General features: G+C 37.2%; 3 protein-coding genes across 6 annotated transcripts; 2 read left to right on the top strand and 1 right to left on the bottom strand.

Moving 5' to 3' along the window:
* On the top strand, positions 10,840 to 13,825 carry LOC109716304 (uncharacterized protein At2g34160-like). Of its 4 annotated transcripts, none has more exons than XM_020241654.1 (5): positions 10,840 to 11,729; positions 12,248 to 12,296; positions 13,086 to 13,148; positions 13,224 to 13,360; positions 13,432 to 13,825. In XM_020241654.1, the coding sequence occupies exons 1-5, from the start codon at positions 11,586 to 11,588 to the stop codon at positions 13,516 to 13,518; spliced, it is 480 nt and encodes a 159-aa protein (XP_020097243.1). In that variant the 5' UTR covers positions 10,840 to 11,585; the 3' UTR covers positions 13,519 to 13,825. The 4 variants fall into 4 exon arrangements, with proteins under 4 accessions (XP_020097243.1, XP_020097244.1, XP_020097245.1 ...); XM_020241655.1 differs by having other exon boundaries at positions 10,855 to 11,729; positions 13,296 to 13,360; XM_020241656.1 differs by having other exon boundaries at positions 11,650 to 11,729; positions 12,173 to 12,296.
* On the top strand, positions 13,728 to 15,816 carry LOC109716586 (DCC family protein At1g52590, chloroplastic). Its single transcript, XM_020242117.1, has 6 exons — positions 13,728 to 13,793; positions 14,405 to 14,585; positions 14,728 to 14,785; positions 14,894 to 15,001; positions 15,134 to 15,226; positions 15,329 to 15,816. The coding sequence occupies exons 1-6, from the start codon at positions 13,728 to 13,730 to the stop codon at positions 15,417 to 15,419; spliced, it is 597 nt and encodes a 198-aa protein (XP_020097706.1). The 3' UTR covers positions 15,420 to 15,816.
* Positions 18,578 to 20,614, bottom strand: LOC109716303 (embryo-specific protein ATS3A). Its single transcript, XM_020241653.1, has 3 exons — positions 20,223 to 20,614; positions 19,919 to 20,050; positions 18,578 to 19,108 (listed from the first exon to the last, which is right to left on the bottom strand). Exons 1-3 carry the CDS (start codon positions 20,490 to 20,492, stop codon positions 18,815 to 18,817), a joined length of 696 nt encoding a protein of 231 aa, XP_020097242.1. The 5' UTR covers positions 20,493 to 20,614; the 3' UTR covers positions 18,578 to 18,814.

Here is a 21,699-nt window from a genome sequence, read left to right as displayed (position 1 = left end):
CCTTCGTCATAATTAAAGAGGTATTTTAATCCCATCTGAAAATTTTTCTTTTTTTTTAATGTGCCTTTATACTATTTTAGTATACGTGCAAATGCACATAACAATTATTTTAATTTATTTTAAATCAATATAAATTTGCACATTATATTTATTTGAATATTTCCAACGAACAGATTAATCATAACCGTTTGTTCTTATTTTAAAAAAATTTTAATTAAGTGAACCGTTCATTTTTTATTGACACAACCATTGGTAGGATTGGATTTGTAGATGAATAAGAATGCTATTTTTTATCCGATTTTTTTAATTAAGCGATCATATCCGTTCGTTGGAAATATAGGGAATATTCTTTTATTTCTTTTTGGATTCCGTCTGTTATTGTCGGAATTTCTATACACTTTTATATATAGTATTATATATATAATGTAAATGATGTAAAACTAGTATAGTAATATGTGCGATAGAACGGGTAGATAATTAGAAAGGAAATAAAAAATGTCAATAAAAGAAGAGAAAACGGCGATGGAAGAAATGAGATAAGGGATGTAATTTATCTTGCCAATAAAGAAAGATAATAATTAAAAAAAAGTGGAAGAGAAACGGCTCGGTCCAGTGCAGAGGTGTGACCCGATTCAGTTCAAGCAAGACAAAAGAAAAATTAAATTTGGTTCAAACAAAAAAAGAGAAAAACATATGAAAAATTTAAGTCGGTTCGGGTGAACCCACACTCAACAATGATTGGTTCAGTTTAAGTAAAGAAAGAAAAAAATCTGGTTCAATTCAAGCATAGAAAAAATATATAAAGAACTTGAGCCAGTTTTGAATAGAGCTCACACTCAATAATAAAAAGAGTGTTCCCATGTAAGAAACTTAGAAAGAATAATGTATGTCTATAGATAACTATTTACGTTCAAAAATTTAAACGAGGAGCTGACCATATCTTTATATTTTTAGGAAAAACTTTAAATACTCCCTTTATAGTTTCACTCTTTCTCACTTTAGTACCCTATGGTTTAAAGTGTATCAAGTTAATACCCTATAGTTTCGCATTTTCCCGCTTTAATACCATGTAACTTAAAGTGTATCAAGTTAGTACCCTGTGGTTTCGCACGTTCTGACTTTAGTACCCTATAGTTTAATATTTTATTAAGAGAAAAATAAAACCACAGGATCATACAAAAATAAAACCGCAGGGTACTAACTTGATACAAAAATAAAACCACAGAGTACTAACTTGATACACTTTAAACCACAAGGTACTAAAGTGAGCAAGTGCGAAACCACAGGATACTAACTTGATATACTTTAAATCACATGATACTAAATAAAAAAAAGTACAAAACTACAAGGGTGTTTTTGAAGTTTTTCCATATTTTTATATAAAATAAGAATGTGGTATTGTTTTGTGTGTACGTGGGAGTGTGGCCCCCTAAAAAGCATAAAAAAGGTATCTCGTGAAGGACCAAACAAAGCCAACGAGGGGAAAGGGACATAGCCCATGTTCATCCTCACCCCATTGTTTTGTGATAGAGGATAAAAAATTTTAAAAAAAAAAGGGGGTGGATACCCCTCAATTATAGACAAAATTATATGCAACACATTTATCAGGAATAAATGCTTAATTAATAACTTTTTTAAAGGAAAAAAAAACCTATTAAATAATATTTTGGTACAAATTAGAATATCTAATTATCAAAATTATTTTTTTTTTTTGAGAGAGAAAAAAGAGTAGCACTCAAGCTACCTGTTTCGTTTATTTTTTTCAGAAATAAACTCAACAAGAAATATAAAGTAACTAGACTTAAAACTTGAAAATTCTGAAGTTTAGAAAGTATTTGAACCTTTTATTTTATGGCAATTTCAAAACTATCCCTTAAAAACTTTAAAATATTATGGATATCCCTTCAAAGTTGTTGTAAATAATCCTATTGCCAAAATTCATAAGCTCTAAACCCTTTTATTGCCCATACTCCTAAAGTCTAATTAGAAGAACAATAATTATAACATATAATATAACATGGCATCGAAGTAAAAGTTCGGAAAGTAAGAAGTTTCTAAGTTCGAGTCTTGTCGAGCTCCTATCTTTATTTAATTTTCTCTCCGTCTCGAGCCCATATATGGGCAGAGTGCAGAATATAGAATTACATTATTTAGTTTCCACTCTTACTTTAATTTACGTCTTGAGTCTATTGAAAAATCTTAGAGTAAGTGAAAACTTAATTTTTTGGAGAACGACCGTGAGTAAAATTATAAAAATACCGGTCATGGAAGCTTAAGTTTTTGAAGAATAATGGTTTAGTAAATGTTGAATACAAAATTGTAAAAATATCATTCTCTAAAAGCTTAAACTTTTGGAAAACACTAATTATTTTACATTATTATGTTAGAATTTCCATATATTGTGGCCCAATTAATCATATTTAATTCAGGATTTGCTATAGATAAAGGTCAATCCTAACAGATTTAGAACTACTTGATATGGTATATTTTATTCCTATCCCATCTATTTGAAGTTTAAATAGAATCCTAATCAGACTTTGATGGGAAGTCGATCTGGACTCTATATAAAGGGGTATTGGTCCTGCCACCTTCTCATACGCATTCTGGTGAAGAATTACCATCGGTTCCACACCATACGGCAGAGTGGCTGAGATAGGGGGAGAAACCAAATCACCCAAGTTCGGTTCGTGACTTTCAGATCGTAGCCGGACTTCCAGCTTCCGCAAGATTAATCAAGAATCTCTTCTTTATGGCGCTCTGTGAGTTATCGTATTTTTTATTTTTGATCCTGGATTTGGTATGTATTTATTTTTATTTATTTTACATACCTTGAGATTCCATCAATTGGTATCAGAGACAATTTGTTTGATAATATTAATATTGTATGCATAATTCATTGGATCGTTTTCTTTCGACGACGTTTAAATTTTATAATATTAATCAAAACAGTTTTTGATTCACATATTGAAATTTCATAATGATTACGATTTTTGCATGAACGTATGAGTAATTAATTCATGTATTGTTTCTCGGCTACGGCCGTGTATTTGCCACATGTTGATTAATTCGGCCGCATGTGTTGAGCATGGTAATTACGCCGAATATGTTGAGCATGGCACCAGGGGCTCCGATCTCGAGATTATTTGTTCTCAGGCTAGAAAACTTTTGTTCATATGAGTCTTTCGAACCCGAGTCAACATTGGGAAACTAATCTCGGATTGTTGCCACGTCATGTGTCGTGGTCATGGCATGTATGCTGATTATGTTCAACAGTATACTTTTATGGTCTTGATGCTGCCTAATTATTTGCTAATTGCGGTCTAATTATTTACTTGTTGATTAATGTTGATTCGATCCATATAGTCATTACATTTAATAATGTAATGTGAACATAAAGAATTCGTTCACATAATGTTTTAATCTTGCATATAATATTAATTTATCATAAATTTATTTATCTTATTTGTGGTCAAATTAGAATATATAAAGTTTAAATTTGATTGCGATATTATGCTTTAAATTATCGTATCTATATTCTTATTTTGACCGGANCATTTACCTAGTGATCGAAAGGATTCAAAATCCATAATTTTCAATGGTTGATATCTGCCGTTTTCAAGTTTAACGGTGTAGAAGTATTCAAATCAAATGAAACTTTGATACAAAATTCTTTATACTATCTACAACAATATCAATATTTGTGATCGAAAATTTTAGTGCTATATCACCACTTTTTATAGGATTTTTATTTTCAACCGTTAAAAATTATTGATTTGAATCCTTTCGATTGCTAGGTAAATGATATCGAAAAATTGCAAAAATTATTATCTAGAAACTTCAAATAAGCTAGATCAAGTTTAACGGAGCTGATCGTCGATTCGGAAACTTCATCATCAAAAACGGCTCAGGAGCACGGAGGCCTCCGTGCTCCTAAGAGCACAGCAGCCCTACTCTATATATATATATATATAGTTGAGCTGGAATACTATCGGTAGCAAACGGGCTCCGTTGCCACCCATTTGTTTTCAATGATGGAGCCTCCAAATCGACGATCGGCACCGTTAAACATGTTCTATACCACTTGAAATATCTAGAAATCAAATTTCATACTTTTCCGATATTATTTTCTTGTCCATCAAGTGGGCGTAAAAATGAATGGTTGAAAATGAATATCCTCTAAAAAGTGATGATAGAAATTTTGTAATCATGATCGAGAATATAGATCTTGTTCTAAATAGTTTAAAGAATTTTCTAACCAAAATTCAATTGATTTGGATAGTTTTACATCATTAAACGAGAAAACCCCTCATATCAACCATTAAAATTACTAATTTTGAAACCCTTTGACTATTAGGTAAATGATGTCGAAAAAATTTGAAATTTAATTTCTAAATACTTCAAGTGATATAGATCATGTTCAACGGTGCCGATCGTTGATTTGAAAGCTCCATCATCGAAAACAAATGGGTGGCAACGGAGCTCGTTTGCTACCGGTAGCATTCCAGCTCAACTCTCTATATATATATATATATATATATATATATATATATATATATATATATATGTGTATGTGTATGTATATGTATATGTATATGTATATGTATANTAACCGCACATTTTTTAATCTAAGGGCTAAAAAACTAATAGCACAAATAACTTGGTGCTATTGATAGTATCCCAACGTAGTTCTATACATATATATAGAGTTGAGCTAGAATACTCTCAAAAGCACCAAAAGAATGGTGCTTTTGAATTTTTAGCCATTGGAGGGAGAGATGTAGAGTTGGGATGATGATGGTAGGTGGTGGTAGGTGGGATAGTGTTTGATCCAAATGCTATTAGCAATTAAGAAGTGGATCCAAGGACTAGAAACTTAGAAACACCAAGAGGTTGGTACTTCTAAAAGTATTCTAGCTCAATTATATATATATATATATATATATATAGAGTAGGATTGCTATGCTCTTAAGAGCACGGAGGTCTCTGTGCTCCTTAGCCGTTTTCGATGATGAAATCTTCGAATCGTTTGTCGGCTACATTAAACTTGATCTAACGTCTTTGAAGTTTGTAGAAAATATTTTTTGCGGTTTTTCGATATTATTTACCTAGCAATCGAAAGGATTCAAATAGTGATATAGTACTAAAATTTTTGATCAGAAATAGTAATATTATTGTGGATAGGATAAAGAATTTTGTATCCAAATTTCATCTGATTTGAATACTTCTACACCGTTAAACTAGAAAACGGCAGACATCAACTATTAAAAAATTATTGATTTTGAATCCTTTCGATCACTAGGTAAATGATATCGAAAAATCACAAAAAATATTTTCTAGAAACTTCAAAAATGCTAGATCAAGTCTAACGGAGCCGATTGTCGATTCAAAATTTTCATTATCGAAAACAGCTCAGGAGCACGGAGGCCTCCGTACTCCTGAGAGCATAGCTCTCTCTCTCTCTCTCTCTCTCTCTCTCTCTCTATATATATATATATATATACATATATATATATATACATATATACATATATATATATATATATATATGTATATATATACATATATATATACATATATATATATATANTATATATATATATATGTATATATATACATATATATATACATATATATATATATATATATATATATATGTATGGGTTATTTGCATACACGTCCCTGCAAACATAGTGAATTGCGGAAATATCCCTGCAAAACGAAAACTCCATAAGTTATCCCTGTAAAAGTCCTAATTTATGCAGATATGTCCCTCTGATTAACATCTGTTAGAAAACTATTTATTTTTTAACAGTTTTCATGTAAAATGACTATTTTGCCCTCACAAATATATCCCTCCAAAAGCATCTTCCCCTTCTCTTTCTCTTCCCCTCCCTCTTCGGGCCGACGGAGCGGATGGCGGCGACGGCGCGGGTCGAGCTCGTCGGCGACGAAGAAGAGGGAAGAGAAAGAATGAGAGGAAGAAAAAAAGGGAAGAAGAGGGAAGAGAAAGAATGAGAGAAAAAAAAAAAGGGAAAAGAAAGAGGGAAGAGAAAGATGAAGAGGGAAAGGGTTCGTCGTCGCGCGCCCTCGCCGCATCTCCTCCTTCGCCGGCGACGAAGAAGAGGGAAGAGGAAGAGGAAGAGGAAAAGAAAAAGGGAGAGGAAGAAGAAGAGGGAAAGGGAGAGGGTTCGCCGTCGCCGTCGCATCTTCTCCCTCACCGGCGATGAAGAAGATGGAAGAGGAAGAGGGAGAGGAAGAAGAAGGGAGAAAAGGAAAGAGGGAGAGGAAGAAGGAGGAAAAGAAAGAGAGAGGGTTCGCCGTCGCCGCCGTCGCTGCCGCCGCCGCCCTCGCCGGCGAGGAAGAAGAGGGAAGAAGAAGAGGAGGAAGAAGAAGAAGGGTAGAATCGTAAATTTACGTTATAATTAACCATGGTTAAGTACTTTAACCGTGGTTAACAAAAATTTTCTAACAGTCCTTAACGGCAGGGACATATCTGCATAACTTTAGACTTTTGCAGGGATAACTTATGAAGTTTTCGTTTTGCAGGGATATTTCTGCATAACTTATTTTGTTTTGAGTTTTTTCCTAATATCATTTTAAAGAAATTTGTTATTTGTAAAAGAATTTTTAATATCGTTTGGTTTTTAAGTTTTCGTAGATCTTAATCTACATCTATTAAAAGTTTGAAAAAATTAGTTATCTTTAAAAAATTAAAAGTTATGCATTTAGTTTTTCAAAAATTTTAAACAGTATATATTACATTTTTAATATTTTATGCAACATGTATTTTACGTGCATTTAGCTAGTAAATCTAACTTAAAAACTAAAATGAAGAATTAGTTATAGATTGAGAATATTGAGTAGCACCAAAATGTCTTTCCAATTGTCAGAAAAATAATTGCTCCGGTGAGTAGGATGATGATGAAGTGCTGGCAAAAGTGACGATGACGATGTGCTAGCGAAGGCGACGATAATTGGCGAAGGCGACGACGATGACGTATTGCACCGGTGAGGACAACAACGATGTATCAGAAGAACGATGACTTGCGCATTTAATATGAGAGATAAAAGGTTATAAAAATGCAAATTTATTAGCATTTAAAAATCTTTAAAAGTAAAACAAAGTGCACGAAAAACGAATTAGATAGGAAATTATATTACGACACGTTAAAATGAATTAGGTGGAGCCAAAATACCTTTTCAACTGTAGCGAAGGCGACCGAGGACGACGATGAAGAACGAATAAAATATTACTAAAATAATATATTTGCGAAAATAAAAATAATATATTTGAGAAAACGTATAGTAAAAATGAAGAAGGATATGCTTTATATTTAATAAACGTATAGATGAAGATGAGAAAGTATTAAAAAAAGATATACTTTATATATGGATAAGTGTTATGATGAGATAAAATTGGGTAGCGGAGGAAAATTTTATATGCGAAATATATCATGCGTGGCGAGCAGATATTACACAGTAGAAATATTGAATATTTTGTTATATTTTTCGATTTCTAATGAATTCAAAATTTAAATATATATATTTTAAAGTAAAAATATTAAAATTTTAATTATGTTTAATTTTAAAAGTTAAAATTTAATTTCGATCCACTTTAAGTTTGAAATTCAAAAATTTTAAAATTTTTAAAATTTAATTTTGATTCACTTTAAGATTTAAATTCAAATACGTGGGTAGTGGAGATATTATATGTTTCTAACGAATTTAAAATTTAATGGATTGTTTGAGATGCATGAATGGTTCAAAATTTCTAGACACGAAAAAATTAGTTAAAAAAATAGAGACATTTTTGCAATAAAATTTATGCTTAATTTAAATTTTAAAATTTAATTTTGATCTATTTTAATATTTAAATTCAAATGCGATGATATATTTAATTCAAAATTATAATAGGTTGAGAGAATGTTTGAGAAACGATCACAAATTACGTGTGAAAAAAATTAACTGAATATTATATAGGTAGTGGACGTGTATGATAGGTGGATATATTTGAGAAATTCACGAATATTATGTTGAGAAAGAATTGGCAGGTCTGGATATTACGCGTAAGAAGAAAAATATTTAAGAAAAACGTAAATAGAAGATATGATATAAATGCGAGGGTATTTTTATCATAAAAAATGACAGATACTTTTATTTTCAATCGGTAGATAAGATTTAATGGCAAAAAATTATATCTTTATTTGGAAATAAATTATTATTTAGTTAATTATTTGAAATGATTGGTTGAGAATTATTGGACATGAAAATATTAGTAAAAAGGATAGAGGTTTTTTGGAAAGGAAAAAAAAATTCAAAACTCACGCTTTTATAAATAGTATAGATATATAAATATTGTGTGTGTGATAGTAAGAGAGAGAGAGTAAATATCTATTAACCTATATGAATTCCCAATGTTTGTTGCCACGTGGCAAATTCTCTTTTACCCTCACTAGTATGTGACCCTTATTCTTCTCTTCACCACACTTCAATATGCAATTTAACGGTCTCACTAACCCAACTTTCAATTAGTGCATCTCACGATTTTCACCACCATCTACAATTCTATCATTTCTATATATAATTATTCATCATGATCCTTTCCCTTCTCTCCACTAGACTTTTAATTAATACAAACGGTCCCATTAGCTACGAAACTTTCAATTAGTATATTTAAATGGTCCTCTACCATCTACAATTATAACCTCTCTATTTTAATTATTCATCATGACCATTTTCCTCTCTTTTTCTCCGCCGGACTTTCAATTCTTTATCTCCATTCTATTCATCAATTCTCTATCTCTCATCTTTTGCTATATACCATCGCCTCCTTCGCTCACTCGCTTGCTCCCTCTCTCTCACTAATGTGCGCCCACTTTCCCCCTCCGCCGCGGTCGGAGGGACTGTTGTTGCCGTCTCTATCACCATAGTCGTAGAAGGCATTGTCAGACCCATATTCCTCACCAACAGTGAGAGATTTTTGGCTGATGTGCCAAGTGAGATATACAAGAGAATATTTAATATTTTTTAATATTAATTACTACTATGGTTTTTATCCAGTGCAAAGCGCGAGTCCCTTCACTAGTATATATATATATATATATATATATATATATATATATATATATATAGGGTCAGGCTACTATACTATTATGAGTACGATCTCGCTTGAACTCATAAGTTGTTTTCGAGGATAAAGCTTCCGAATCGACGATCCACACCGTTAAATGTTATTTACAANAAGAAGCAGCGGGCCACTACAGTGAGGAGGGGCCTGCCGTACACTTTTCGGTCCCCATTAGTGTGTGGTATAGATAGACAGATAGGCTCTCTCTACCACTAGGGTGGTACTACGTGCAAAACGTGGGAACTATATAAACATCATCATATCAATAACAGAATCTCACTGCCCCACTTATTTAAATCATTTCATTAAGAGTTAGCTGTAACGTCGCTGTGCCCACCAACCGCTACGTAATAAAGCTTCCTGAAAATAGAATAATCTATCCAATCGTACGAAATTAAGAGAACGCTTGTTATTCTCAGTTTTTGGGCCTGCTAATTGGATGATACGTTACACTACTTCTCAGAGCGACCAACGAATATTGGAGTAATCCCTTTAGGTCAAGTGTTACATTAGCAACTTTTTGTTCCCACGGAATTAGAAGCCAAAAATTGAATGTTCAAACTCTCACCCTTCCATTTTCACCGAAACAGAAATTGCCTGGACTTTCTATTCCTCAAACGCTCTTATCGATGGCTGTCACTGGCAGAAACAAGTATAATTAGTCCAAATTAACAAACATTTCTAACCGTGAATTAGTTACTTGATATTGCTCCGTCTTAAGGAGATAATAGTAGTTTTGAAGAACCAAATTAGTGTTGTAAAATGCATATATATATATATATATATATATATATATATATATTATATGGCACTCATTTGTTTGCTTACATTTTTTATCTTTCAAAACTCAAAAGCTCTTATGAAATTGAGAGTGTTCGCTGAATGTGAGCTGAAAGATTATCTTGATAGAAAATCAGTCTAGAAATACATTTAGCACCACCTCATAGCTGGAACGACATAAACTTCCAATCAGCTTTGATACCGTGTTACCTAGCAAATTGATCTAGCTAGTTAATGGGATTCGGGACAAGAGTACATGTATACATCTATAAATTAGGTGGGATTTGATGTCATCTGGCATTTGCACTTGGACTTAAAGGTAAGCTTGATAACAAAAGCAGCCACCGGAGGAATGAAATTGTGTTGAGGAAGCAACGAGAGCCCATTCCATTAAGTTTAATTGATACTTGATAAATTCCTCTTTTTTTTTTTTTTTTTGGTGAACAGTACTGGAGCTGGAACAAAACGTACAGGATAATAGAGACTGCACCCCCTTCGATCACCATCTAACAATTGAGGAGAAGCTAAAAGAAACAAAGCAAAGACAACCAAAAGGAAAGTGCTATGTGGCTCTTCCGTTAAGTAAAGCATCAGAAAGAACCTCAACCTTGATATCGATCAATTTTTTTTTTTTTAACTTCTCTTTGTTATCGCGTTTGTTAGCTCGGTGTTTTTTTATCTCCGTTTTACATGTTGTCCTGCATTAATTCTTGGTTGTTTGGCCAATATTCTCTAACGAACTAACTCATCATCGGGGTAATTAAGCACCTATATATAACTTCTTCACGAAACTTGGAAATTAGATTCCACGTACTCGATCGATTTTGCGAGTTTTCAGAACTATTTTACGTGTATACTACATACATGACTGCTGCAGCTTACCAAACTCCAAGAAAATGACATGCTGTATTGATCAGCGGTCGGATAGGAATTGAAGCCACCGATCAGTATCATTCATATGCAGAACTTTGTTTTCCCAAGCTGAATAATGAGTGAACACATCAGCGCGCTAGGAGAAGCCTGCAGTGTGGCTAGATGAGATTCAGATTTGAGAGGGAAACAACTGTGCTTCCTACTCTTCAGTTTATTATTAGAGAGAATTTTATTTTATTTTATTTAGAATGATGATGTTAGAGGCCCTTTTCTTGTATTTTGGGTTCACCCTTAATACCTTACTACAATTCTCAACCGAATAAAGCACATTATGCGCCCAGTGCCCACAGCATCTGTTCGGTTTCCTGTAGGCCCAACATGTATTTGGGTCCTGCTAGCCCACGAGGGCGCTAGTTGTGCAGGTTTTGAGAAGCACCGACTTGGCCAAGAAGGCCCGAAGGAGGCCCGAGTAAGTCTTCTGAGATCAGACCTTAATAAAGCCAACCCAACCAAAGCGCCCGAATTTGAGAGCCAGCCCAATACCTCTGTCACCCCATTTCGAAACCGAGAATGCATGGGCCGGTTCGTTCGGGGCACCCTCAGTCCTTATAGACGAACCATCTCTGGTCGCTCGCTCTCTCTCTCTCTCTCTCTCTCTCTCTCTCTCTCTCAGCTGGCGCCTCTTCCTCCTCCTCTTCCTCCTACTCTGCAGCTCTGCTTCCTCCCCCACGGGCTAGCTAGCAGGTTAGGGTTAGGATTAGGGTTAGGGTTGGGTTTTTCTTTGGGGGTCACAATCTAGCTAGGCATGGATATAGAGGAGATCGCCGAGGGAGTGAACAACACCAACATCAACATCAACATCAACATCACCATCGAGCCGCACAAGAAGAATCGGATCCAGGTGTCCAACACCAAGAAGCCGCTCTTCTTCTACGTCAACCTCGCCAAGGTTAACAAGCAAAAGCGCCTGATTATTTTGAGATTCCCATTTTCCCTCCCGTTTTCCCTGCGCATCCTTCGCATCATCGTGTCTTTTCTTTTGACATAGATGTTTGGAAAAGTTCACTGTCTGCTTGGTGATTCCCCCTCGTTTATGCTAATGCCTCTCTATTCCCTTCTGTTTCCGGTCATGCCCGTGCTTGTTCTCTCTCCTTATTTATTTATTTATTTATTTATTTCTTAGATATTCTGGTTCTGTTTTATTTTGTTTGTTTTTATGCATGTATGGTGCCTTTGAAGTCCTTTTTTTTTTTTTTTTTTTTTTTTTTTTTACAGCGTTTCAGTTCTGGGAGATCGTTGTGCTACATTGCTTTTTAGTTGATTTTTTTTTTGTCTTTTTCATTTGGATTAAAAAGTTTCCACCACCTTCTCTGTTTTCGACAATTGGTATAGTTAAGTACAGCGTCTATAAAGGATTAAAGGCTGGATTGAATTGTAATGGCATTCTTCCCTGGATTGTGAATGCAGAGGTATATGCAGCAACACAACCAAGTGGAGCTTTCGGCTCTTGGAATGGGTATTATTTTCTGAACACTCTCCAGTCTACACCTATCTTCTTCTTCTGTCCTCAAGTAGGAATTATGGCTTCAGTGAGCTAAACCTGAACCATAATCCCACACGCAAACTATTACGCAAGTTGGATTCGGTTAGGATTGAGGCCAAATCCAATGCACGTCCAGTCTAGATTTCAATTCCAATCTAACATATCCTGATATTCATATGCCTAAAAATCCCGGCCAAGTCGAAACCAATTTTACGTGCCGAGCCCAACCTCCTGACTTTGATATGCTTACGCATAAGAGCTTCTAGATAAATTATACTTTCCAAACATGTTTTCACCTTACCAATGCTGACATAGGGACCGGAATGGAAAGGGGAGATTTTAAGAAAAGAACTAGGAACAGAAAACTACAACCGCAGAACAGAGTCAGCAATAGACCAGTTTGACTAAATCGAATGGAAATGTTGATTACATGTGAAGTGCTACTAGGAAAGAAAAGTAAGAGCAAGGGACAATTGTACACAGTACGAGTTACTGCTAGCAATATTTTAAGATGAGTTTTGTGAAAAATGATTGGGACTGTAGGCTCATACCAATAAACAATCAACCTGCATAATGCCTAGCAAGAGTAATTGACTCCGTTGACGCTGAGACTACAGTTCTTAATCTGAATATCATGGGAAAGCATGCAATTTGCAAAACAATTTATGACTCTGTTGTGCCACAATTTCCTCTCATTCTTTTGTTATTGTCTCCTGTGCTGTGATTTCCACGAGAACTAAGTTTCCATGTCTTACTTCTCAGCTATTGCAACTGTGGTGACCATTGCGGAGATTCTTAAGAACAATGGTCTTGCTGTTGAGAAAAGTAAGTATTTTGCTTTTGATATCTTTTACATGCTAAAATTAATACATAAACACTGTTGATTATCCAAGAGAACAGTCTGCGGACCCTTTAGTGTTGATGATTGTGATTCTGCTCTATATATTCGCTCTGTGGAAAAAACATTTGTAGAGATCATGACATCTATGGTCAATATGAATGAGGAGTCACGAGCACGGCCGATACAAAAGGCCAAGGTTAGAGCATAACGCCTTTAGTTTTGAGAATGGAGATGTATGCTTTCTTCTTACTTGAGCTCAATGTGTAGATTGAGATCTTGCTGGAAAAGACGAATAACTTTGACGAATTGATGGCTGCTGCAGTGGATGAAAGAGATGCGGCTGATGGTTTATGAGCAGAGCTAGAGCACCATCACAAATCTAGAGAATGAAGTCTACGCTCTCTTCGTTCTCCTTTCCTCTTCTTTTTGTTTTCTTTTTGCATGTCTTTGGCACGCAAATTTTGTTTGTTCCAGAAAATTGTACTAAAGAGCGGCAGTTAGTAGTATTTTGCTCTTCGGTTTTGCATGGTTTGATTTAGCTTGATCTTTCTATTTTAGGTGCTATGGTGTTTTTAAATTTGATCGACTCCTCTGTTGTTCTTGGAATTCAAATGGGATACTTTGATAGCGTCCTAAAATCTCGGGCGGGACTGTTTAATTATACCGTGCAAGAAGTTGAAGTTGCGTGAGGTTGAGTGTTTTTTGCGCCCATGTTGTCTCCTTTCTTGCTTGCATGACCTTTAATTCTGCATTAGCCCGCACAATCCTCCAGGAGGGCTTCCCAACTGAGCTTCGATCTGGCGCCCCGCCCGGGTGGATTAGTTTTTGCTTCTGTGCGTTAATGCAAAGCACCCACTATTTTTTGCTTTCTTTAAGTTTCGCAAGTAAGGCGAAATGGGCACTTGCTCAGTTGCTTGGTGCTGTAGTATATTAAACTTGCAATCTGGCGTAGACCAGGAGAAAATTGTTGAGAGTTAAAATGAAGAAGAAGAAGAAAGAAGAAGAAAGAAGAAGAAAGAAAGAGAAAGATTATAAGGGTATTTTGGTCAGTTTTCTAAAAATCTTGACCGAATCTACAAAATTCGAAAGGCAGCCTACTTTTGCAAAAGTTCAAAACTAGTGAATTTTTTATGCAAATTGGCCTAAAAAATTCAAACAACTATTTGGACAAATTTTGGAAAGATTTCGATTAAAAAGATTGGCAAAGTAGACATTATTTCACAGTTTGTTAAAGACATAGANAGGAATAACGAATCCCGTGAGGGTGACGAGGACGAGGACGAGGACGAGTCCGAGGCCTGTCCGACTCCGCCGACGGTCTGCCGCCGCCGCCTCCTCCGCATCGGGTGCGGACTGGGTGAAGGCCACCGATGCCGCCGAGTTCTTCCAGACCGACTGCAGGCCCATCATGCTCTTTGACGGTAACCATCTAACTCAGTCCGCTCCGCTCCCTCCCTCCGTCCTCGATCGTCGCCATTCCTTAATTTCCTTCCATGTTACTCTTGGATACGATGGATCGACGCGCGATTTGGTGAGTTACGAGATCATAATTATTTTATTTAGGTGTCTGCAACCTCTGCAACGGCGGCGTCCGCTTCGTCCGGGACAACGACCCCAATAGGTGTCTCTGCTCCCTCCCTACCTCTTTTGCTCCGGCGGCTCTAAACGCCCTTCAGTTCTTGGGTTCTATTGATTTGAGAGTAATTAACAATGTTTCCGTGTCGAGCAGGAGGATTAGATACGAACCACTCCAGAGCGCAGCGGGAAGGAAGCTCCTGCAGAGATCAGGAAGATCGCCCGACGATATCTCCAGCGTCGTTCTTGTTGAAAAGGATAGGTAGCAAATTCCGTAATCGGAGATGCCTTAAATTTCTTACAGATACAGGGGCCTTCAGTAAAGCCTTTAGTATGCTTAGACTAGATGCAGCTAGACATTAATAACAACACAGAGTTTTTGTCGGTTCGATAGGTCCTCTATAAAGTCGGAAGCAGTGCTACGGATAATGGAGTACCTTGAGCTGCCTTTCCCTCAACTTGCCTTCATGTTAAAGATGGTTCCTTTGTTAAGTTCCTTTCTTGTCATACATACAGGGTTGCTTCGTTAAGCTATTCCATGTCTATGCTTATTCCTGCGCCAGGAATAATTTTTTTCATTCATTTGCAGGCTCGTCAGGGATTTTGCGTATGACAACGTTGCGAACAATCGCTATGCAATATTCGGTCGGTCTGAGACAGATTCGTGCGAAATACTGTAGGCTGTTGGGCCGTCGACTCCGTCGGCATCCTAAATGGTATGGCGAGATAAGATTCATTTCGCATTTTTATTTGTTCTGAAGAAAATCATACCGAACTTCTGGGGGGACTCAAATCTCAGCTGTAGTTAGTATTTATGGGGTGAGACAACTTGCTGAACGGTCCGACAAGTTATCGCTTTAGTGATATGTATATATAGCAAATGGCCTACATGGGGAGTAATCAATTGTTGTCTACTATGTAGAACCAAGTATTCTTCTGACTAAGAAAAATCGTATGTTGTCTACTCTTCCGTTGAGTTTTCAACTAAAGCATCATTGTTAAGGGGAAGAAAATTTGCATTAGTTGAAACATACCTGTTTTTTATCCCTGCAAAATACAGAAAAAGGCACTTGGTAAGACCTGTGCTCCGGATGTCCGATGCTGTTGCACGGTGGTTTCAACATGTCTTGTGTACTTCCTATTATTTCTCTTAAAAGAAGAAACACACGAAATAGTTTCTGGTCAAATATTCAATATTTGTAGCCTTGGGGGCAAGAAAACATAAATAACATAATGACCAAAGTCACATGTATTTTGACATAATGAGTTCAGCAAAAGAAAATTAAAACAATCGCAAGCATTCCAAGTTCGCTGGATGGACTTGAAAATAAAACTTCAACCTGTTATCTCAAGAGAACACTATGGGCTGGTTGAGGCACCGCACTTTCAGGTAGACGTGATGTAGCCAGAGGTCTCGCCATGGGTGTCGGCATGAACAGCCTCAGTATCCTCAAGAGAGGATATGGAGGTGATGTTAACCTCATTAATTTGGATCACTGTGCAAGGGACACTTTGGCTGCACTTGAGGCTAATTGCTGCTTCACTCTTTGATGTCCGGAGAAGGTGTGCATATCTGACGTTGCTTACGCGTACTGCATCCTTCTGCATAATGGAAAAGCTCTGTAAACCGAACACAAAATATCGAGGAATATATGTCGTCTAAAGTCCAATTGCAACCTCAGATGAAGAACATTGAATAACTGCGCATGTAGCCTGAATGCAACACGTGCCTCCAGGATAACAATAGTATTGATCGATGAGGATAGGATTTTCTAAATTGGTGAAATTTATGTGGTCAAAGGATATAGGCCTTGCATATCCTGTAGCTCCCAGCATGTGAATATCGTGTCACTGAATATTAATATCATCAAGCAGAAAATGTGATGTATGATATGTGGCTCTAAGCTCGCAACCTGCATGAGAAAGAATTGTTGAACCATATGAGAACTTTCATGCAGTGATGTAGGTGGTAAACCCGCCATGTCTTGATTCTGGCGCTGCTTGTTGCCGTGTTGAAGAAATTTGTATGTGCAGCATGAATATCTCCATCCAAAACATTCGTGCCTCCCTTCCCTAAGCTTCTGGTGGCGTCGCGAAGATTAGGCGATGAAGGGGAATAATTAATCAGAAAAGAAATCCATGACTAAAGCAAGAGCGAAATAAAAGGTCCCACCGGATGCTGTGACCTGGCCCGCAGGTAAGCTTCTCCACAACAATGTGGAAAGTAGAATCTCCAATGGAAACGCAGTCATCAGCTATATATGAAAGTAAGTATGCACAGGCAGATGTACTGATGAGCGACATGCAGAATAGGAGATTGAGGAGAAAGGCAAAGGCAAAGGTAAGCACCTTGTTTAAGAAATAACCTGCAGCAATGGTGGTGTTTAGTATAGTAAGATGTTGGGATGTATGGATGCGAATGCCAACCGTGTTGGGGCTGATAAAATGGAATGCCAATGGTAACTCTGCTCGCAGTCACACCCTGCCTCCCATTTATCAGCGCGTGTGTACTTGTGGACTGTCAGCAACCATCACATCGCCTTACCCCCACATTCTTTCATCCGACAAATTTTCCTGCCTGCAAAAAAAATTAATAGATAGTCACTCACAACAAGAATTTAAGCACCCTGGTATAGAATTATACGAAAAATTTGTCAATACGGTATGGCACGGTGCGTGCCGGATCTGCAGATGCATGCCAATCATAAAAAAATTATGTGTGTAGACATATAATAGTATAAAATATTTATTTTCTTTAAAAATAAAATATACTGATTGTTTATTATATATTTTTTATTAATTTTTTTGAATTTTATTGAGAGACTTATTTACTGATTCAAAGAATAAAAGATTTTCGGATGTACCATCAGTACAGAGGCTATGTCGTGTCGATATTTTGTTGACACGATACGGCACGGTAAATACGGTTCGTGCCGATGGACATTTAAATTCTTGACTCATAATATGAAAGACCACAGTTATGCTACTATTCCAAGAGAATAACTTATTTCTTAGGGCGGCGTGCATGGCAAGGTAGTCTCAGTAATAATTTGATGATTTCAATATAGTCTTAGCATTTGATGGTATCTCTCCACACTTGACTCATTCTTAGGAAGAAAATGAAGTTCGGTTAGTAGTCATTCAGGGCCATGGCATGCACATTGTACTACATATGCAGTCGATGCCTTTTCAAATTTAAAAAATGCAGAGGCATGCTTGCATCCTGAGAAGGTACTCCTGCGTACTAATTTTGCATCCCGAATGTTAAAATAAGAAAGTTAATTTAAGCACATGCCAGGTACGGGTCGAACCTACGATGCTCTATCCACTGAGCTACAGGTGTATGCAATCGGCAATCCTTAGCCAATATATATAAAATTGAGTGTAAATACCACAGCACTCATATTTTGAGTTGTTAATAGCATATCTAAAAGTAGTAGGCAGCAGCACTCTTTGATTTATGCTCTCAGTATACCAGTTGGGCTAAAAAGCAGTGATCCACGTGCATTTTTCACGACCGTTTAAGTACATTGTTGGATAGATCATAAGCAGCAACTCAGAAGGCAATCACGAGCCTCTCACATTCAAAGCCATTCAGAAACTAGACGAAGCTGATTATTAAGTGTATAAGCTCCGCTCTCAAGTAGTTGAGCTAATCGGTACAAGACTTCGGCCGGTTGTTGTGCGACTGTAGCTGTGGAGGAAGTTAATTCACAGACGATCGAGCATAAGAAGGCTGAAATTCACAGTAGAAACACAGCCATTCAATTGCTGGGTAACAACAGCATATACGTGAGGAACAATTAGCCTTGCTCCATGTCTTTGGATACTCGACGAATTGTTAAAAAAATTTCCCAACTAGAAGAACTCCTTGCTTGCATACCACGATGAAGGTAGAAAAGTCCTGACATAACAACAAGAGGAACGAGAAAAAAGTACCATACTTTATAATAGACTCAATAGTGCTGCTGCAACAGCAAGATATGAAAAGCCCCAAATATGGAGAGGCCCATGGATGAACTCTATGTTCCAGCCAAGCTTGAGGAAGCGCTAGACTGATATAATACTAATAACTCTACATCCTGGAGATAGGATCAGCAGCGGTGGTGCCGGTCTGAGTGGCTCTGGGGCACTGGTTGAAACCGTACCAAACGCCATTGGGGAGAGAAGTGCTGTAGTAGAAGGTGACGGTGCGGCTGTAGTATGGGTCGTAGACCTGAACCCATTCCGGAATCCAACCATCCCACCCATTCCGCCGCAGGTAAAGGTAGCACACTCCGTAGCCGCAGGGCCCCTTGATCTTGAATGTGTCCGTGGAGCACCGCTCAAATGTGCCTGACGAGGGATCGTCCAGCCGTGGCACGTAAACCTGATCATGATGATTAAGTACAAATCGCGTTATGAGATGTCTATTTTAATTGGGAGTGTTAATTGGTAACCTACAAACTAATGAAGGGATTCCCGAGTGTATTCATCACAAACTCGGTGATCTGCGATTGATTGATGCTTTTATTATTTGAGCTGGGCTTGGGCAATAGGAAGCTTGAATTGATTTCCAACTTTTTTGAGCGGGTAAATTAGCCAAGTTGCTGGGCTTGTGAGATGGGCTAGGTGGGGATGCAGCGGTGGCAGCTTGGCATCTCTAATAAGACTGGGGAATACTTTATACTTCTGAGCCTTCTTGCAGCGGCATGAGTGCTGCTGCAGCACCCACACAGTTACTACTGGTTCGCTGATACATAACCCCCCATTGCCATTTTACAATGCGGTTATAAAAAAAAAAAAAANAAAGTAGCCAAGCCATTTTCGTGTGAGCTGTGGCCAATTATTAGAAAGTAGTCAGCAGACACCATGATCTCGTCCACTTTTTTTTTCCCTTTTTTTTTTTTTTAGCCCATTGTTTAACCTGTATTTCTCTTTATAGTCCGTTTAACTACTCTTATTCCAATTGTTTTGTGCACGTTTCTCACGAATCGTTCTAGCCCTCGATCGGAGGCAGGCAAAGCTCTCCTCTAACACCCAGAGTAAAATGAACAACAGAGGGAAGGCATTCTTTTTCTTTTTCTTTTTCTTTTTCTTTTTCTTTTTTTTAAAAAAAATTATTGAAAGAAAAAAAAGCAAAAGCGAGAGAGAGAGAGAGAGAGAGAGAGAGAGAGAGAGACCAAAAGCTAATAAGTACCTCGTTACGGTAGAGATCACCGAAAGCGAGGCTGATAGCATCTCTGGTAATCTTCGGGGAAGAGCAGCTGGTCCTTATCTTCACCGTGTACGAACACGATCCCCTTCCTCTTCCCGCCTCCTCACCCTCTTTCTGAGATAGTTAACAACAACCAAGAAAGAGAGAGAGAGAGAGAGAGAGAGAGGGGGACTGTTAGTGGGAGAAAAAGAAGCGGACACCTTTGGAAATCTGCTGGTGCGTCTGGAAGGAAGTATGGGGGAAAAAGGAGTAGTAGTGATCTGTTGTCTCCTTTGGAGAGCCCTACCTGCAGGTTCTCCCGGATCGTGAAGGATCGAAGCTCATGGGGTGGAGGGTGATCAGCGACGATCTCAGATCCCGAAGAGACGACGACGGAGGAGCCCCACGAGACGCAGAGGAGGAGGAGGAGGAGGAGGAACTGCAAGCTCAGAACATGAAGAAGAGTCTTCGGTAAAAGCAGCTTCACCATCGTTCGCTCCTGGGCTCTTCTCTTCTCCTGGTTAGGTTGGTTAGTTCCACCGGAGCTAGATCGCGCCCTGTCCCCGTCGCTCCCCATCCCATTCCATGGCCCGGAATGAATTTATTGGTACGAAGAACAGAACGCTTTATTTTACTTGTGACCACGGTAATTGACCGGGCTGGGCCGCCACAGACCACGGAGTCAGTATTGATCCATCACCATTCATTACCAGTAGGTTCTGGAGGAAAATTTTTATAATACAACGGGTATATTGGTGGCGTGACGTAACAAATTAATCAAATGTCTTTTTTTAGAAGTATATATTCTATTATGATTGTAAAAAAAAAATTTTATTGTACTTTTGTTTGAAAAGAATAAATGTAATTGGCTTGTTATTGATAACCTGGTGCAAGTGTGATAGTGTAGAATTTCTCGTTCTGGAGACTTCAGTCTTCGTAGGATTGCGGTGAAGATTTCCGTAGGAATCCAGGATATATATATATATATATATATATATATATATATATATATATATATATATATCATCAAAAAAAAATTATTGGAAGAAAATTTTTATATTTTTATATTATTTTTATTCTAATTGCGTTTTGGCTAATAGCACTGCATAATCTGAATACAAAATGCACCTTGGATGGATAGATCGATCCCTCGTCGTTATTGCCATCTGTGACTCAATGAATAGCCAGCCCAATCGGACTCCAACGGATATGTTCCCCGCCACGTGACTCGTCTCTGTACGATGTCGATGGTGGCTCTCAACTCTCAACCCCGCTGCTTTTATGACAGCCCCACCAATCAGCATGCCACAAATACATACCTCCGTACGACGCTTGGAAAACCAAACGAAAAAAATAAAAGGGAACACTTCAAAAAGCCTGGTGTAGTTTCACACTTTTTTATTTTAATATTATATGATTTAAAGTATATCAAGTTAGTACTTTATGGTTTCGTATTTTTTCACTTTAGTACTCTGTGATTTAAAGTGTATCAAGTTAGCACTTTGTAGTTTTATTTTTGTATCAAGTTAGTACCCTGTGATTTTATTTTTGTATCAAGTTAGTACCCTGTAATTTTTAAACCACAAAGTACTAAAGTGAGAAAGTGCGACACTACAGGGTACTAACTTGATACACTTTAAATCACAGAATATTAAAGTGAAAAAGTGCAAAACCACAGGATACTAAAGTGAAAAAAAGTGAAACCACAATGGGGGGTATTTGAAGTTTTCCCAAAATAAAACTTAAACTATAAGCAATGCTGTATATCCAAATCAACCTGTAAA

This window comes from Ananas comosus, linkage group 10 (genome assembly GCF_001540865.1).
Source record: "Ananas comosus cultivar F153 linkage group 10, ASM154086v1, whole genome shotgun sequence".
NCBI classification, from domain to species: domain Eukaryota; kingdom Viridiplantae; phylum Streptophyta; class Magnoliopsida; order Poales; family Bromeliaceae; genus Ananas; species Ananas comosus.
Note: the sequence above shows the minus strand (reverse complement) of the source record. Positions and strands in the feature narration are given on the sequence as shown.

Coding starts and splice junctions, on each gene's coding strand:
- LOC109716304 (XM_020241654.1), top strand. CDS start 11,586: ATGGATATAGAGGAGATCGCCGAGGGAGTGAACAACACCAACATCAAC. Junction 11,730..12,247: donor TCTACGTCAACCTCGCCAAG/GTTAACAAGCAA, acceptor TTGTGAATGCAG/AGGTATATGCAGCAACACAA. Junction 13,149..13,223: donor TGGTCTTGCTGTTGAGAAAA/GTAAGTATTTTG, acceptor CCAAGAGAACAG/TCTGCGGACCCTTTAGTGTT.
- LOC109716303 (XM_020241653.1), bottom strand. CDS start 20,492: ATGGGGAGCGACGGGGACAGGGCGCGATCTAGCTCCGGTGGAACTAAC. Junction 20,051..20,222: donor CGATCCGGGAGAACCTGCAG/GTAGGGCTCTCC, acceptor TAACTATCTCAG/AAAGAGGGTGAGGAGGCGGG. Junction 19,109..19,918: donor GTGATCTCTACCGTAACGAG/GTACTTATTAGC, acceptor CATCATGATCAG/GTTTACGTGCCACGGCTGGA.